At 39.0% G+C, this 19338-nt stretch overlaps 1 protein-coding gene across 2 annotated transcripts in view; it reads left to right on the forward strand.

Annotated features, from left to right (window-relative positions):
* Positions 1-1056: 1056 nt before the first annotated feature.
* Positions 1057-19338, forward strand: part of ENPP1 (ectonucleotide pyrophosphatase/phosphodiesterase 1) — a 74189-nt gene continuing 55907 nt past the window's right edge. Inside the window, exon 1 of one of the 2 annotated variants that reach the window (XM_032484933.1) lies at positions 1057-1324. In XM_032484933.1, coding sequence (XP_032340824.1) covers positions 1085-1324 — 240 coding nt within the window. In that variant the 5' untranslated portion in view covers positions 1057-1084. The remainder of the gene's footprint in view (positions 1325-19338) is intronic. The other variant, XM_032484932.1, reaches the window with a different exon arrangement.

Raw genomic sequence — 19338 nt, forward strand, 5'->3', positions numbered from 1 at the left:
GAAGGGGACAATGCACACTTTATATGTTAAGCTTCTGTTCTCATTTTTAAAAATATTGGTGTATATTGATATTGCTTTATGTAACTTTCCTTGGTCACTAAAGTCAGTTCCAAGTATGGCAAAGCAGTTGAAAGTCTGTTTTCCCCTTGACAAGCAAGACTCACTTCACTGTACACTTGTGGTTTTTCTAACTGATGAGCAAGGAAATGTAAAAGTTGTAGAATCAAAGGTGAATCAAAACCCATCAGGAATTATAGCCTACTGTTCGTGTCCTAGTTCAAAAACAAAGTATTCCAAATTGTGTTACAATTTTTCATAGTGCTAACCAAGTATCATCAGCAACCTCAGGCTACTTTGAACCTTGCAATATAGAATGTCTAAAAAACTAACAAATAAATATATTGAAGCAAGAGCAAGCCCCCAAACACAGAAACCACAGAAAACTAAAAGCTCTTATATGCGTGTGTATTTGTAAGATCAAGTATTTTAAGGATGGATAGTGCTCTCTCTCTCAGCAGCGTGGCTTTGAGGGAATCCTTATTTGTTTCTACAAAGGAGAAAAAGAAGTTCGCCGTTCCCCACGTTTGACACCATAGTCTATCCATCCAGAAACACAGGTCTGTCTCGACTCCACTCTCCCGCCTTTGAAAAGCTGCACGGGCCGGGTGGCTGCATCCATCCTCTCTCTCCTCCCGCTCTATTTTGAGGCCCCATGATCTCATGCCCCGTGCAGACCACACTCTGCAATTCCAGTCCAGCCCGCGCCGCGAGGCCACGCAGGGCGATTCCTGCAAGTGTTCGGATGGTGCCCGGGGCGCGGGGAGGGGAAGGCTTGTGGGGGAAGTTCAAGACCCGCCCACGTAAAGGACCCAAAATAACCGACACGCAGAGTGCCCGAAATCAGACAGGAAGCCAAATAATCCGGGGCGTTGAGTTGCTTTCCCTTCACTGGGAGCGCTGGGCGGCGGGCGCCGAGCCCGAGGTCTGGCGGCGAGGGGCGGGCGCGGCGGTGGGCGGGGCGGGGCCGGCGCGGAGCCTATTAAAGGCGCTGCGGGGCGGCGGGGCCCGAGCGCCCGGGGCCACAATGGAGCGCGACGGCTGCGCGGGGGGCGGGAGCCGCGGCGGCGAAGGCGGGCGCGGCCCCCGGGAGAGCCCGGCGGGGAACGGCCGCGACCCGGGCCGCGGCCACGCCGCCGAGGGGCCCGGGGAGCCGCAGGCGGCCGCGTCCTTGCTGGCCCCCATGGACCTGGGGGAGGAGCCGCTGGAGAAGGCGGCGCGCGCCCGCACTGCCAAGGACCCCAACACCTATAAAGTGCTCTCGCTGGTAGGTCCCGGCCGGCGCGCGGGAGGGCGGGAAGGGCGGGGAGGGCGGCACCGGCCCCTGCGCTCCGAGCGCGCGCTCAGCACCCGGTGCCGGGAGGGAGGCGCTGCTCCTCTTCGCCTTCTCGCTCTCCTCTGCGGGCTTTATTCCTGCTCATCACCACTGATCCTTCTCTTTCCCTTGAGGGACTAATTCACTCTCATTTGTATTACTGATGCTCAGGAGGGCCTGTTACGAAACCAGGCTGTTAAAAATTGTAATCTTTAGGAGTACCACTTCTTCCCTCGAGAGAGTACGAGGTTTTTAGTTGGGGGGTGGGGGTGGGAAATGGCCCACCCTAAAGTTGTTGGTCTTAAGAAGGACGGACAAGGTAGTGGTTGTTTATGGGGTTTTTTGGGTTTGTTTTTCTTTTAAATTTTAATTTAATCTTTTACCTCTGAATTTAAGTTTTTACCTCTGTTTGCTTTTTTAAAAAATTTTAATTTAACCTTTTACCTCTTCTGGGTGCAGTATTGTGGACTTTCCTTGCATTAACTGATACCACTTGGAAAGATTTAACAGAGCTCTTTAAGTCGTATGGGGAACTTTAAAAATACTTTATATTTTGGCTCTGCTTAGGAATTTCCTTGCAGCTATTAAGAAATTGCATCAATATTCATGTTATGTGAATGCGAAGAAACGTTTATGATTCTTTGCCCACTCTTTGAACTGTAGGTTACACAGTTTTTGTTGCCAACAAAAGTACCCACTCTTCCTCTGCTGTTTTGTTATGACAGTTGCAGGATCCACCTGAGATGTGGGGTGGGTTTTCGTTCTACATGTATGGCAGGAAGTGCTGGACGGAGAATCAGAAGCCTTGGATTCTTGCTTTCGTGGCCGTTATTAATTGCTGGGGCCTCCCATAAGTCTCCTCAAACCTCAGTTTCTTCTATGTTAAAATGAGGACAGCATCACCCCACGGGCATCACATAGGATTATTGTGAGGGTCGAGTGGAACAGTGTGTGTGGGGAAGTAAATTTGAAAACTACACGGAGATATAATCATTTTATTGTATTAAATGGAAGTGACATTTTTATGTTTAGTGTACTCCACATTTTTTTTTATGGGGGGAGGTAATTAGGTTTATTTATTTATTTTAATGGAGGTACTGGACATTGAACCCAAGACCTCATGCATGGTAGGCATGGACTCTATCACTGAGCTATACCCTCCCCACTACTGGACCTTAAAATATATGGTCACTTACATATGATTGAACAATAAGATGTGGAGGATATATTTTCTGATTTTTGAAATCTTTTCTTTTGTAAGCATTTCCATTTTCACTATATTTTGGTATCATGGAGATGGTACAGTACTTGGAGGAACCAACATTCCTAGACTAAAGAGATGGTGTCATATAATTAGTACTTAAACAATAAGCCTAAGGTTCAAAGAGCAAGTGTCCCAAACTGCATAATGTTTGTATCTCAAGTATATTTTTGCATCAGAGATTACTTTTTGAGTCAAGAACATCTGATATTGATGAGAAGTTGTAGTCTTTCAAGTCACCTTTTTGTTTTAGTCAATGGGAGACCTTAGCTTTTACAACACAATCGCTTAACTTTCTTAGTATCAGTACTTTCGGGTGTTGAGCACACTATGAGATATTCTAGAGGCATTCGATAATTATACATTGATTCTGTACGCAACCCCAATGTGAAATCATTTCTACATGCTTGTAGTCTTGAAAGTTTGCTGAAGTACCGATTGCTGAATTCAGTTTTAAAATCTTTCCTACTCATTCACTTACAGGTCCACAATAGGTATCAGCAAAGATCCACCTTTGGTACGTACACTTCAGTCTGACACCTGTAGTCAGCTGGTCAAACAGCATTCTGTTGCTCTCTGGTGTTGCAGCTCTGGGCATTTGACATGGCGTATCTTTAGTACTTCTTCAAGTAGGACAGTCATGAATATTTTTCATACCATTGGGTGGAGTCTTCTGCTGTCACACATGTTGAATTGGAAGGAATTCTTCATGTCTTTTGATGAAATACAGTGGGCCATTAATATACACCAAAACTCACCTTTGTATTTTTGAAACTCTTAGTTAATGATTTCAGCTGAAAGCGAAACCTCTTACTCATTCTTCTTTCACTACTTCAATACCTTTCTTCCCTCTGGACTTTCCCAAATGATGCACTTCTAAAAGAAAAAGTCTCCAAAAGGAATCTGATGGTTGTCTCAAAGAGCTTGGGGCATGTCTTCTAGAAAGAAGCTGCAACTATAGGGTTCCCTTTTTCAGGTTAAAGATCAGCACATTTTTCATAAAGCTGAAGAAATGGGATGACTAATTGCATCTGGGGTTGAGATTAGAAGAATCCAACTACTGATGTGTTCAGTTTGTGTGCTCAGCTGCACAGTTTTTATTTTGCAGGATAGACTCAAGAATTGCCTTGCAGAGATAAGCAGTAGCAACATGACTGTTGCATTTTTCTGAAAATATTACATATAAACTTAAATGCTCAAGGTATGTGAGAGTGGATGCAGAAGAGACCATCCTGCCCTCCCCTTGCTGCTTCTCCCCATTCGAATCCTGGGAAGACCAGCAGGCTCTGCTCTGGAGGCTTTGGCCCTGGCCTCCGAAAGTACTCATATCCAGGCACTGAGCTAGACTATGGAAAATTCCAAGAGGGCAAATAAATACATGCTTCAGGAGATATGTTAAATTCTAGATGCCTTTCCTTGGTTCCAAATTAAGTTTTGAACTGGAATGTCAACTTCCACTGAGGTTGGTCTTGGACGTTTATTGGAAATGACTTTCCTGTTCCCTGGCAGGTAATTTTCAACCACGTTGTGGTACATTTCTCCACTCTCCAGTTGGCTCTTCCCCAGCATCATTTTGTGCTTGTGACCTCCTGCTGTACTTATGAAGACATCCCTGTGTGTGTGTTCATAAGGCGCCTTGTGTGTGGGTGGTGGTGAGTGGAGAGAGACAAAGTTCACCTTTTGATGAAAGAGTTCTTTGTAAATGGCAGAAGTTGCCCTTGTGTATCAGAAACTTGGGTGTGAAGGTTATTAGTCCTGTTAGCTTCTCTCTCTTTCTTCTTGCAACATCATCTTATCTCTGGAATACAGAATGGTGAATATTCAAGATTGTTCTCTGCTCTTAATCCACCTTGAAATTGACCTTACTCTTTGGTTTTCATATCTGTCCAGCCAGAGTTGAGCATTTTATTTCAGAATGACCAGAACATCTTAGAGGCCAAAGACACCTCCTGTTTGCCCGTATGGTGTTTGTTTCACATGTTCTAATAAAATGTATCTAAGGTTTCTAGGAACCCAGCAAGACTGCTTTGTTTACTATTGGCTCTCACACTCAGTGTCAGCTTTTTTGGTTGAATGAATGCAGTGTGCTTTGACTTAGACCAAGTAACATTTTGACTTGGAAAAGGGCAAAATAGGAAGACTGAATACACAGCCACATATCCCTATGGCCAGTTGAAAGTCAGGAATCCAAATATAAATCCACTAACAGAGATGACATTAGGGTATAAATTCAGGGATAAGGTCAAACTGGGGCATCATTTGATTCACACATACAGAGATGGAAGAGGCAGTGAATGAATGAAAAACAAAAGTTCCCAACTAAGGTCAGTGTACCTAAGAGGCCAACAGGGCCTCTGGGATAACTTGGATTCAGAATCAGTATCTAGCTATTGGACATGCCCTCAGAAGGAATAAACCCAAGTGTGGCCATTTTGCAGGTACAAGTTAAGTTTCCCTCGCTGATACCAAGGCCTCTTCTGTTTTGGTGACTTTGCTGTCACACCCAGATCCAGTCTTTGTGGCTCAGCTGTTTTCTTTAGCATTGCTTTCTATGACTTCCTTTCTTGTGCTTTGAGACATATACTGGCCTTTCTTTCTCTCACCACTTATTTCTGCTTCACGCCGTCTCTGAGGAATGCACAGGCACCCTTTAACGCTTTTCCTTTTTTCCGTTCTTTTCCACTTTTCAGTTACCTCTGGACACTCAGTTTTGTCATCTCCTGCCCCATCATATCCTGATCATGACTCTGAAGAGAATCCCCAGGGTCGTGTTGAGAGCCCGTATGCATTTTGTATAATAAAGAACTGGGGACCATACACCTTTCTAGAATATTTACAGAAATTTTTATCTATCAGCTTCTCATCTTCCTCCATCTCACTCTTTTTTCTCAGCTATCAGTACTAAAGGCAAATGAAAATAGTTTTAAATTCAGTTTTGTTTTTGAGTTAAATTCCACTGTAAAATATCTCTGTGACTTTTAAGACATAGCAAATATACTTAATCACTATTATGGACTTTTTAGACAAGCCAGAGAACTTAATCATAATTCATAACTTTTTTTTTTTTTTTTTGGTAGGGGAAAGGCATTTCAAGTTTCAAACAACTTAGGAACAAATAAGCTTTTGGAATATAACGTATAATTAGAGATCTGCCTCTGGTTAAAATAAACATACCTCCATCAACCATGAAATATCCCCCAAACAACAAAAAATAAACAAGAAGCCTTTTAGCAAATGAGCCCAACGCAGAACATAGAATACTCTTCCAAGCTTCAGTCCTGTGTGACAGGAACTGATATTCAGAATGCTGACCCAGCATGAAAACCCTTTGGCATCAAATAAAAGCTAAGTTATGCATTTACCAGGGAAAGAAAGTGTAATAATATATTTAAATGGCCTTTTCAAAAGAGCAACCAGAATGTTCAGCTAAATATTAACTAGAACACTCTGTTTGCTGAGTATTTTGGTTATCTGAGGTTTTGATTATAAAATTAAGATAACATCTATAATATTTTTCATTTATCTTCCCACTTTTAGTTTTTAGAATAATGTTTAGTGGAAATGTAGGTTGTGAAAGTTTAAATGATTATTATTCACATGGCCCTTTGCACTTTCAGAGGCATTTTCTCGTATAGTTTTAATTGATCCTTGACATATCAGCAACTCTGAAATAGGAAAGTATGGTGACAATCAATCCTAATTTACAGATAAGGAAACTGAGGCTGGCAGGGGTGCAGTCAGTTTTCTAAAACTTTAGGGTGCATAGGAACCAGCTGGAAATTGTTGGAACCCTAACCCACCAGTGTGATGATATCTGGAAGTGGGGCCTTTCAGAGGTAATTAGATTTAGATTAGGTCATGAGGATGTAACTCTCACGGTGGGATGAGTGGCCTTATGAAAAGGGGAAGAGAGAGAAGAGATCTGTGTATGCTTCTCTCTTGGTGCACCCCTGGAGGAAAGACCATATGAAGACATAGTGAGAAGGCAGCGATCTGCAAGCCAGGAAGGAGCCCTCACCGGGAAGCAAATTGGTCAGCCCCTGGATCTTGGACTTCTGAGCCACTAGAACCGTGTGAAGTAAATTTCTGTTAGTTAAGCCACCCAGTCTATGGCATTTTGTTTTAGCAGCTTGAGCAGATTAAGATAGGAATGGACCCAGAGAATCTGCATGTTTTAAACAAATACCTCAAGTTCTTCAGATGTAGTTGGTTCGTTTACTCCACTTCTAAAAATAATGGGTTAAGTTTACAGGCAAAAGGCTCATGATTTGTTAAGTAGAGGACTATGATAACTGAAAGGACTTTTAACTACAGATTTTTATTCTGGACTAACGGCTCCTATTTGTTTTCCTTTTGTCGGTGTGAAGTCAATAATCATGTCATTGTGAGCTTCCAGCATAAACAGAATTTTAGGAAAGTGACTTTCTTCTTAATTTGAATTTCCTTCTTAATACATTTTAAAATATGTTAGAATAGGAAAATAGATTTATGATAGCCATTTTGGAGGGAATGAGATTTCACAAGCATATCTCGTTTGTGGGGCGATCATTTTCTTACCATAGCTTAGCACTTCACACAGGTTTAGGTGGCAAACATCTTATCATTGATGTGGTTTGAGACCCTTAAAGGTCATTCTGTCTTGGTTTTCAGGAAAGATTCCTGAGAAAGTAGTTTGTTCCTAGACCTGATTTCTTTCCTTGATGAGCTTTTTGGGATTAGCAAGCATCTGGAGTTTTTGGTCTCATGGAGAGAGAGAACTGAAAAGAAACTCAAGTATTTTTTTTTTTATGCTGCTGTTATGCAATAAAATGTATTTGTCATTATGAGGTTTTTTTCCAAATAAGAGTTGCATATTACTCCAGAGTACCTTAATGTGATCTTGGATAAATATGTTTATAAGCAAAAGGCAGCACAGGTAGAACAAAGGTTCAACCAAAATATTTCAAGCAGCAGTTCTTGAAGTGTGGTCTCTGGCTCCCTTTCAGGGGGGCCATGCAGTCCAAACCATTTGAGCAATAATAGACATTATTTTCCCTTTTCAGTGTGCTGCCATTTACATTGACGATATTAGAGCTTTGGTGGGTCAAACTGCCTGCCCCTCAGCAGGAATCAGGGCAGTGGCTCCAATTATACAAGTAGTCATGAATTTGCAATTAAAACAAAACAAAACAAAAGCCAGTTTCACTTAATGAAACAGTAAAAATGTCCTCAATGAAGCAGATTTTTATTAACTTGCAACCTAAATTACCTGCCTGTTTAATATTCTGTGCTACAAAATTGGAAGTCTGCCTTTAGTACATCTGCTGCATACTGAAGTCCTGTTATTTTCTGGAGGAAAAGCTGTTGAGCTGTTGTTTGAGTTGTGAGCAGAACTAGCTGCATTTTTTTTGCATGGAACACCAGTTTTATTTGAAAGGACAACTGACAAACTGATTATTCAGACTTGGGTATTTGGCACATGCTTTCTCAATAATGAATAGTGCTAGCTTGTCACTTCAAGGAAAACAAAGTAAGGTAACTGCTGCCTGTGATAAAATCTGATCTTCTAGGTAAAAATTTAAATTTTGGAGTATTTATATATGCCATTGTAAGCTCGACATCCTCCCAATCTTTAAAGACTTTCCTGATGAAATTGATGGAGATAGCAGGAGTGTGATTTTTTTTTCATATGGTATAGACATGTGTCAACATTTAGAAGAAATACGTAGTTCAGTGAACCAGTATTTTCCAAAGGACCAATGGATGACTTAACAAAAATTATGCATGGGTTTAAGTTCCAATCAAAGTGCAAGATAGACTAATGAGTGTTAACGTTAACAGTATGAAAACTTCATTAATATTGTTTCAAGTTTTCTGTTACATTTTGCCTTTAAGAAATGAACAGCTTATAGAATTTTGGTGTAGTTTTAAAGAAGAATGTGCACAATTATCTGAAAAAGCTTCTTAGGTCCTCAGTAATTTTTAAAAGTATTCTGAGACCAAAAGTTGTGAGAATATCTGCTTTAAGGAAAGGTGTACATTCAATACTGTTTTAAGAACTAGGGAGAGAGGGAAAGGAAATTAAGACATATAAAAAGAATCAGTTACAACAATTGTGTCTTTGTTTAGGTAAGGTCCTTTATTGATTTAAAAATACTTTTACAGCTACCGCCTGGTTGGGTCCAGACCACAGCTCTGCCATTTATCCCCATGTTAGAGATGAAAAAATCATGCTCAGAGAAATTTGGGGGACTTTATAAGATCACAAAACTTATAATCCTCTTAATCTCATTGCTATAGCTTATTGACAAATGAAGTCAGACAGAATTGGGTTTAAATTCTGGTACTGTTATGAGTTGTTTGAATGTAGGCAAATAACTTAAGTTTCCTGAATATTAGCTTCCACAACCATAACATAGAATGGATAAAACCATGTTAGGTGTTGTTAGAATTAAATTAAATAACGTATACAAAGTGGCACATAGTTTGCCCTGAATAAGTGTTTATTTTTCTTATCATTACCGATAAGCTTCAGTGTTATTGAATTTTAAAAATTTTTCCTTAGAAGATATGTTACATCTTTGCTCTTCAAAGTGTGGTCTGCAGACTAGCATATCAGTGTCATCTCCTTGGAACCTATATTAAAATGCAGAATCCTGTGCTCCCCTCTAGACCTGCCGTACCAGAATCTGCATTTTCAAAATCCCCAGGGATCTATCTGCACATTAAAGCTTGAGGAACAGCAATCCATAGGGCTATGAGGTGGTCTAGAAGATTTCTTTAGCTGGGGGTAGCATTCAACCCTGTCTTGCCATTGTCTTCATATATGATGCTATGATAAAATAAAAAATTACTGAATGTTCCTTAATGACTTCAACTGTGTTGGCGTTGGGTGGACATGGTGCTCCTGCTGGTTGCCTTTGTCCCTTTTCCTTCCTTGAACTTGAGGCACATTGATTGAAGTAGCCCCATTGCCCTTGTCGTGTGTACAGGACGCTGTATACACAGCCTTTTACCTCCCTTCGTGTGTGCAGTTTCCTTCTCCCAGGAGCCTACCTGTACTCTTATTTGTTTCTTTAATTGTCTTTCCTTACTCCGCCCTGGCTTGTCCTTTAATTATTCTTTATTGCTCTTAGCTCTGCCAATCTTCTGCCTTTGTTGTGATCTGATAACATTCCAGTGTTCTTTCCAGTTCACCCATCCATCAGAATATCAGGTAGATTTCACTTTACATCACACTATCAATAGCACTCTTCAATTCAAAGTTTCCACTTCAGTACCTTCTCAACAATCAACAATGTACTTGACACAAAACCAAAATGGAGGAAACTTAGACCAGAGCTTTTTCAGGTGGTATTGAGTCAGGTTAGATGTCCTTGGCATGGAGTTTATTCCATACTACTTCATCATCCAAACACACTGTCTTCCTGTGAAGTACCACCCACACCATTTAGATTAGAATCTTCCGGAGACCAGGGGAAATAGGTGAATGAAGTATATTCAGGTGGGAAGGGTGTAGCTTAGGAGCACTGTGAGTAGACTGTTGATCTTATCTCTTTTTGGATTAACCAGAGAAATAACTGCTTGCACACTGTTTAAATACCTAACTGATCAGCTCAAAGGAAGTCAATGTGAAGAATGCTGACATATGCCTTTGCCATTTCTTGGAAACTTTCAAAGAAAAAGAGAACACTAATTTTTCTGGGATGATTCAGGCAAAGGTCTTGAGAGAGGGGTCATACAAAGAGTCCTGAATGTGAAGTCACAAGAATGATTTGCTGTGTGACCGTTGGACAGTTGTTTTGCTTCCTCTGACTGAGGGGCTTGGATAAGGTGGCTTTCTTCTAGGTCTAAAATCTTTGTACAGAGAGCTTATACGATTTTCCCCCTTGTTATAAAGATACTGCATATTACAGAAAGTGTTCAGAAAATGCAAAAAAAAAAGTATAAAGGAGAAAATAAAGATTGGGTACTTATTATCTGCTATTAATATTTTGGTTTTTCTTCCCTCAGAACTTTTCTATGTGTATGTATCACTTCTTTTTCTTTTTAACAAAAATAGGATCATGCTGTGTATACTGTCCCATTTCCGTTTTTCACTTATATTCCATTATGAGATTTTACCATTGCTAGAAAATTTTTAAGTAAACCTTTCATTAATAGGATTTTGAGACTAATTTTTATCAACCTTAGTTCATGGGATAGTTTTTGAAAGCATCTTTATTAGTACTTCAGATATAATCATTCCCCAAGAATTTAAATAATTTTTAGGACACTTTTTTTTGTTTTACTCGTCCTTCTCCATCTCCATTGCCCTTGCCTCTTCTTATGGTTCAGTTATTAGTTTTTAGTTATTAGTTTTCCTAAAATAATGACTTCCTTGCATTATGGTTCTGCTCAGAATTTCCCAGAGGCTACCACGACACATGTGGGAAAATGTGTATTCCCAAACGCAGTCTTTTTTAGCCTTATTTCTCATTACTTGAGTAAAAGTGTTACCACACAAGGGCTTAGCACGAACAGCTCCATCCATTCATAGCAATCCTGAAGGCCTGTGACGTGTAAGTGTAGCCGTTTATCAGTCAGTGTTTGTCAGGCACCCAGAGCAGGCCCATCACTCAGTAAGCGCTGTGTGTTTGCTGAATTCCTACGTGCCCTTATTAAGTTTACTCTTTGCCAGACCTTATGTTAAGCCCTTCATTTCCTTTGATTGGCACAGTTGTGTGAGGTAGGAGGGAGCCAGCCTATTGGCTGCTGAGGGGGTATGGTCTGGGATCCACACCTTGAGGGAGTCTGTGTCCACATGCAGCTATACAAATTAAAATTTACATTAATTAAAGTTAAATAGAATAAAAGGGAATTCAGTTCCTCATCACACTAGCCACTTTTCAAGTGCTCAACAGTGGTGTGCTGGCACCGGGACCCTATAGGACAGCACAGACAGAGGGTACATTTTATTGTCTTAAAAACTTGTATTGCACAGAGATTAAAAAGTGTGATAGCATAGGGCTTTTTTACTTTTATAGTTCTTCTGGCAAGAAATAATGAAAATGTACATGGAACAAATTTTCCTTGTTGAAGAAACATTTATTGGAACAAAGGAATTGCTTAAGAAGGTTAAGTTATGAATGTTCTCACAAATAAAATTTTAAGATTCCTTACCCAAATGAATGCATGTCATTGACTTAATGCATTAAATTGACTTAAGCCTAAATATATACTTTAAATGGTGATGCATTTCTAAAATTATGGTCCCTCCTAAAAAATAAATAAAATAAAATAAAATAAAATAAAATAAAATAAAATAAAATAAAATAAAATAATGGTCCCTCCTAAATTACAAACCCATGTATCCATTACCAGATTTTAAGTTCTGTGTTTGTAATTGTGAATGAGTGTAATTGTGATTGAGTACTTAACCACTGGGTCTTTACAGAAGGTAAAGGGTTATTGTTATCTCCTTGTTAATCCCACTCCCTGTCCTCAGGAAGAATTATCAAAAGTCCTCTGGAAGTTATCTTTTTGTTTATTTCCACTGAGCCCATTTTTCAAAAATAAATGCAAGGTACTGTAGTCATTATGTTTTAAGAATTATTTCAGGGAAAAAAAAAAAGCCCAGAAATAAATCGCATAAACTTAACTGAACACGATGTTCTTTCTCCTTTCGTGCTCCTTCATCCCTGACCTACCACCTGCACAGACACCTGCAAGATACCTGCCTAGGCAAGAAAAACGTGTCATTTGGATAAAACCCATCGTGCTTTACCTCAGTCCATCTGTTCTGTTCTCTGCCTGAGGGTGGGAAGGGCTGTTCTGTGCCATTAATAAACTTTTACTCTCGTTTCTGTCTCATGAGCTTAACTAAACTTGAAACATTTTTTCCTAAAATCACTTAATACTAGTTTTATTTAATGAGTCGTGTCTCTAGATTGTAGCTTCAAAAGAAACAGTTTTCAGGATTATTTTAGCAATGCTTTTTTCCCCCCCTTGGAACCCAACTGAAGCAAGATCTAATGAAAATATTTCTTGCATCTAGAAGATAGAGAATTAAAAACAAGTGAACTCTCAAAATGAAAAGTTCTTTGCTTATATTAGATTTAGTTTAGTTTATGCCTTGGTATATGTGTGTATCTGTGTGCGTGTATCTGATGTCTGATCATTTGCTGTACTGGCGAGGGTCCAATCAGAACAACGGAGTCCATACCTGGTTATTTAATCAAGAGAATTTCATATAAAAAAACAAGTTACAAAGGTGCTGGAAGAGCTGAAAGCCAAATGGGATGGTGTGGCAGTGAGGCAACCCAGGGCAGGGTAACAGAAGGAAGCTTCTACCGCCTTGAAGGCAGGAAAGGCGAAGGGTAAGGCTGATGAAACCCGGAGCAGGCAGCCGTGGCTTCCCTGGAGGAGCTAGGACCCTGGAGAGGTCCAGCCACTGCCAGCGGTCCTGTCAGTGCCCTGGAGAACAGGGGAGATACATTCTGACTTATCCCTTCTTCAGTCTCTGTCAGTGTTTCCCACTGGCTTATCCTGGTCTGCTGCCTGGAGCCAGGGAGCCTGGGCGATGTTGTCACAGGTAATTTCTCTCAAATGGAAGCGCAGGAGGAAGGCAGTGTCAGGGTTTGGGTTTCTCGGGAAATAGAATCTGAGATGGAGACTGGCATGCAGGGGTTTTATCGGGGGGGCTCTTGAGGTCAGCTGCTGTGGAAGGCCAGGGAAGGAAAAGGACTGTGGAGAGGAGGCGGTGAGCTGTGATGCAGTCTCAGTGGGGACCTCAGCCCACCCTACGGGCATTTCTGAGTGAAATACCCCTTTAGAATAGCTGAGAGGGAGCTTTCCTGGGAAGAGGGTGTGGTGGCTTTGGGCACGTACTCTCTTCGGCTGAGGGAGTCCCTGCCAGGTGGCACCCCCAGCAACCAAGGGAGTAATTCCTTCCTTCCTGAAGGGGAATCCAGGCAGCTAACCACAGGGTCCACCACAGACAGGGAGCAGATGTGAAAGCAATGTCCGCACATTGTTTATTTCTTAAAATCATATATTGCTGAAATGAGTGAAGTGAAAGTTCAACTTTTTTCACTTAATACCATATATTGCTTAGATATTTCCATGTCCCAACGTAGGGCTCTACCTACATTAAAAAAAATTTATTTTTATATATATATATATTTATTTATATATATATAAAAGATTTACTGATAAAATTTAAAAAATGCTTATAAAATAGTACTGCATGCAAAAAAAGAAGAAACAAAATTGTTTGTAGAATAATTTCTCAATTATGTACATAGATTCATTTGTGTGTATACATACAATTTAAAAAGATTGAGAAAAGAGACCAACATTTTTAAATAGTGGAAATTTTGTGGTAGAATAATGTGGATTCATGCCTATTTCTTTTTTCTTTTCTTTTTAAAAATAAACTTTATTTATGGAATAATTTTAGATTTACTGAAAATCGGCAAAGCTAGTACAGAAAGTTTCCATGTACCACACACCCAGTTTCCCTATCATTAACATCTTACATCAATACAGTACGCTTGTCACAACTAACGAACCAATGTTGATGTAGCCTTATTAACTAACGTCTGAATTTTATTCGTGTTTCCTTACTTTTTTCGTGATGTCCTTTTTGTTTGTTGTACCAGTATCCCGTCCAGGAATACCATGTCCAGTTTCATTGTCACATCTTGTTAGGTTGCTCTTGGCTAAGTTTCTCAGACATTCTCAGACTTCCCTTCTTTTTGATGACCTTGACAGTTTTGAAGAGGACTAGTCCTGTGTTTTGCGGAATGTCTGATGTTTTTCTCGTGACGAGACTGGGATGATGCACTTCTGGGAGGCAGACCACAGGCAGAGTTCAACACATTATGTCTGTGCTATTACTGTGACTTCATCTTTGGTGATGTGAGATTTAATTACCTGGCTGAGGTTGTGTTTGTTAGGTTTCTCCACTGCAAAGAAACTCTCTTTTGTGCCTTTCTGTTCTGTACTCGTTGGAAGAAAGTCACTATGCCCAGGCCACACTTAAAAAGTAGACAGTTATGGTTCACCTCTAGGGTAGAGAATCTATGTAAATTATTTGGAATTCTTCTGTACTGGAGAGTTGTCTGTTCTTCTCCACTTATTTATCTATTCATTTATTTCTTTATATCTATATGAACTCGTTATATTTATTTTGCACTTTAGATTATAACCTAATAATATGTTGTTTATATGTTTGCTCAGATTATTCCAGATTTGGCCATTGGGAGTTGGCTCCTGTGTCCCTTTGATATACACCCACCATTGTGTGTGTGTGTGTGTGTGTGTATGTGTGTGTTTAGTGCTCCTTTACTTTCTGGTGCTACAAGACGAGTCTGAAAGTCTGAAACATTATCACACGTAGTTACAGTTCTTTTTTTCTTGTGATGAAAACTTTTAAGACCTACTCTCAGCAACTTTCAAGTATATAATACAGTATTATTAATTACAGTCATGATACTGTACATTGTATTGTACATGACTTATTACTTGATATTCTTGATACTGTAAAAATAGTGAGTATAATCGAAAATCCACTTCTCCACTTGAAAATTAGAAGTATGTGTCTAAACTCTCTGTGCATTTACAAAAGGAAGAAAAGTACACATCACACCACTCACATCCTCATATCACTCTGTGGAGCAGTTTTCAGACATTTCCCTTCCCGTGTGAAGTGAACCAGGACCAGGTCGTTACCTCTGAGTGAAGCTGGCCAGTCGTGCACTTTCAGCAGAGCCAGCTCTTAGATTCCTTCATTGATCATTTTACCTTGGAAATGGTTTAGGCATAAAATCTGGGAGCAAAGGAAGAGCAAGCATGTTATCTTATGTGTTCAGGGAGCCGTATTGGTTACTACCAACTTGATACATTTATCTCCATTTAGCATGTTGTCATCAGCTCTGTAGACTCAAAAACCTCTCAGTTTTACGCAGTTGTGGTCGGATTGTGGCTGGAGTTGCAACAGCAGGGAATGGAGCATCTAAATGCTGGCTGGGCATCTCTTTCCCGCTTCTTGGAGTTTCAACACCTCCCCACGTGGTCCCTATGCGTGGGATAGTTTAGGCTTACTCCCAGCGTAATAGCCTCACGGTGGATTGCTTACGTGGGGCCTTAAGGCTTTAAGAGTGAATATTCCAGTGATGGATTTATATAATTTTAAAGTAATTGGATAGTACTTTATATTGTTTGGATTTACCATAACATATTAACTCAGTTGTTTATTAGCAGAAATGTAGGTTATTTGCACTTTTTTGCTATTACAAATAATGCTACAATAAATAAGTATCTCTGTATATCCTTATCTGCTTATGTGAATATTTCTATCAGGTAAGTTAATAGATTTGGAATTGCAGGAGTGGAGGATATGAACATTTTAAATTTAGATAGATTCATCTAAATGACCTTTCAGAAAGCAGCTTATGCTTCTATGAAGACAGTGTGAAAGTTCCTGTGTCTCCTTATGTCCTTGTCAGTACTTGCTATTATCAGTCTTTTTCAACATTTATCAATTTCATTGGGGTTTAAAAAAGGGATTCTTTGATTTGTAGTTCTTTGATTTTTAGTGAAAGTGAATGTCTGATATTTTTATTAGCTGTTTTATTTATTTAAATAGCTGGTTTATTACTTTTGGTATTTGAAAACTGAGTTATCTTTTTCTACTTTATTTTTATACACTTCTTATCTATCATAAACATTAACATTTTGTCATAAAGTTGGAAAAGTTTTATCCTAGTTTCTTCCACCTTACTTTTGCTTGTGGTAGATTTTCTTTTTCTTTTGGCTTTACAGAAATTCCTAATTTTTATGGAATCCGTTGCATCAACTTTTCCATTATAATTTTTGGATTTTGCACCATGCTTATAAAGTTGTTCATCACCCTCAAATTATAAAAAATATTTGCTCATATTTTCTTCTAGTGATTTCATGTTAAACCTTTAAATATTTACTCCAGCTGTTATTTTATTTTGTTCTAAGGCAAGAGGTTGAAATCTAATTTACGTAAACACTTTCCTCAAGATTTCTTTTCTCAGTAGATTGCTTTTCTTAAGAAGCTAAAGTAATTCAGAAGGTTAGCTAAAAACAGGTCACAAAAATGTATTTTTCAATACTAACAGTCCTGTTGAAGACAGAAGACAGTTAAATAAGCCATCAGACCAGGAACAGTGTTGATACTTAATAATTCTGTGATCCCTTAAGGGCATTGTCCATTTGTAAATTTAACTAGTGGTGGGAGGCTGTTCTGAGGAGTTACCCCTCAGCTGTTTAAGGAGGATCCTGCTTTGTGTTGAGGTGTTTTCTGTTCCTGATCTTGTTGATTATGTGCTTGCTTCTCAAGATTCAGTGGGAGTGTACGAGCCATGGAGCGAAGGCAGCCATCAAAGCAGAATCTCTGCTCATACCATGACTTTAGACTACCAAATGGACATTTTATTTACCCTTTGACCTTTAACTTCAGAGAGAAATGGTCTGTGAAAGCAATCAGTGAGATCTGGAGGAAGTGATTTGCTCACTGAGGCAGAAGTTATGAGTACTGGATATTTTTTTTTCCTGGAAAATCCTCCGTGCTCTTGAACCAAAAATAAATGATCATGTATTTCTTTTTATTGTATCCATATGAGGTGACAGATGTTAGCTGAACCCACTGTGGTAATCTTTTCACAATATATGTAAATCAAACCATACTGCTGTATGCCTGAAACTTATATAGTGATGAATGTCAATTATTTCTTAATAAAACTGGGAGCAAGTAAATGAACATGATAGGAAAGGAGAATTACTGCCCTAGATAAATCAGTTCTCTGGAGGCATCACAGGGTCCCAGGAAAAACTTCTAACATGAAGGATACGGCTCAGTTGAGTTCCTGACCCCCTTTCTGCTTTGCCTGGGGAAGTAAGGCTTCAGGGCTGGTATTTCAGATTCTTCTCATGACTGGCCTAATGGCCCCTGTTCAACCAAGAAATCTTAATACGTGTATGTATTTGGGGTCATATTCCTTAAGAGAGGAGGGTACAGGATGTAAGGTTGTGGTGAATCAAATAAAAGTAGGATCAAATATTAGGGAAAAGTAGATTCATAGGTATTTTAGATTATTAGGGACTGTAGAAAATATCCAGTCCAGCCCAGTGAAGGGACCATGGATGACGTGGCTTTCCTGACATCACAAAGTTCCAAAGGTAATACACATTCTAATTTAGGATAAAAAGGCACAAGAATTATTGGTTCCTTTGAGGTTAGGGCCATAATTTTCCATAATTATGTTTTTAATCAAAAATGGATAGAATTTTAATAATTTCCTTATAGTTTATGGTAAAGTTCTAACGTTGTTCCTGTTTTCTTAAGCTAGCTTTTTAATTTGACATTTCGTTTTAACCTGTTCTCCTGAAAAATTATTTTTCAGTTATCATCACCACTCTCATGGGCTACTGATTTGAGCTTCCTTTGAGACTTTTCTTCAAATGCTATTTTACGAGGATAATTCATTGAAAATTAGGGAAATGATGAAATGACTTTTTGCTTAAATATCAAAGGTGCCGAAAACCTTTCCTGGACTATTACAGTTTAGACAAGAATCTCATAGTTCTATCTGCCTGAGAGACTAGTTCAACCAAGTACGTACCGTGTCTATTCAAAATAATTGTTCTGAACTGCACTTTCTATTACTAGTGACTCCTAGCAGATTTATATTAGATTGGGGCATTATCTTCTCTTTCATGTACATAGTGTCATAACTGAATGTTAAAAAAAAAAAAATTTGACTGCGATTATCTTTCTTTCTCATTTAGGAAAGGATTAAAAGCTCAGAGTCCCTGAGTGATTTATAGGAACATTTAAGAGAGCCAGTATTTAAAATAATAATAATTTAAACATTGCATTAAATATTTAAATATTAATTTAATAATATTTTGTGCCTTACAAAACTGCTCTGCTGCCTTCTGATTTTATTTCTCTTCTGTTCTTTTTTGAAAAGATATGAGAAAAAAAGAATCCCAAAGGAAAGTGTGTAGTTTTTCAATGTGAATATATTTCTTTTTACTCATGACTAGAATTCACTTTGATAAAATCTGTTAAGCTCAGCCTGCTACTGACTTCTCCCATTTACTACATATGAGAAGTAGTTAGTATTTTAATAAATGTACCAGATTCATGGTACTATTTCTGACATAAATTAGAAGCAAATACTGTGGGAAATGATGTATACAACCACCAATTCTATTGTTATTGTAAAAAAAAATGTGTTCATGGTGGATTCTTGGAAAGTCAACCAAAATTTATGTGATATGTCTTTGAAGCTTGCTTTTGTGGTCTCCTGTCATAACATCTCTCCTTCTAAAGGCAATATCTTCCCTTGCTTGTTTATAGAAAACACTGGTATCCACTGAGCAGAGAAAATCTAAGTAATTCTATAAACCATGAAGAAATTAACCCAGAAAACAATTAACGTCTTGCATGGATCTTTCTAGGCCCAGAGAACTTCCCCTGTTAGTTCTGCTAAACCTTCAAGGAAATACTAACTCTGATCTTACACAGCTTTACTGCTTATTTTATGAAGTTGGCATATCCTTTTTTTTTTTTTAATACCATCTATCATTAGTGTTCGGGTATTTGTATCACAGTGATGTGAATAAGTACGAGCCTTTGATTTATTATTCTGGATACATGATGTTAGGACCTTTTGATTTCAAGATTTGTGTGTGTCTTCTCGAATTC

Source organism: Camelus ferus, chromosome 8 (genome assembly GCF_009834535.1).
Source record: "Camelus ferus isolate YT-003-E chromosome 8, BCGSAC_Cfer_1.0, whole genome shotgun sequence".
Classification (NCBI taxonomy): domain Eukaryota; kingdom Metazoa; phylum Chordata; class Mammalia; order Artiodactyla; family Camelidae; genus Camelus; species Camelus ferus.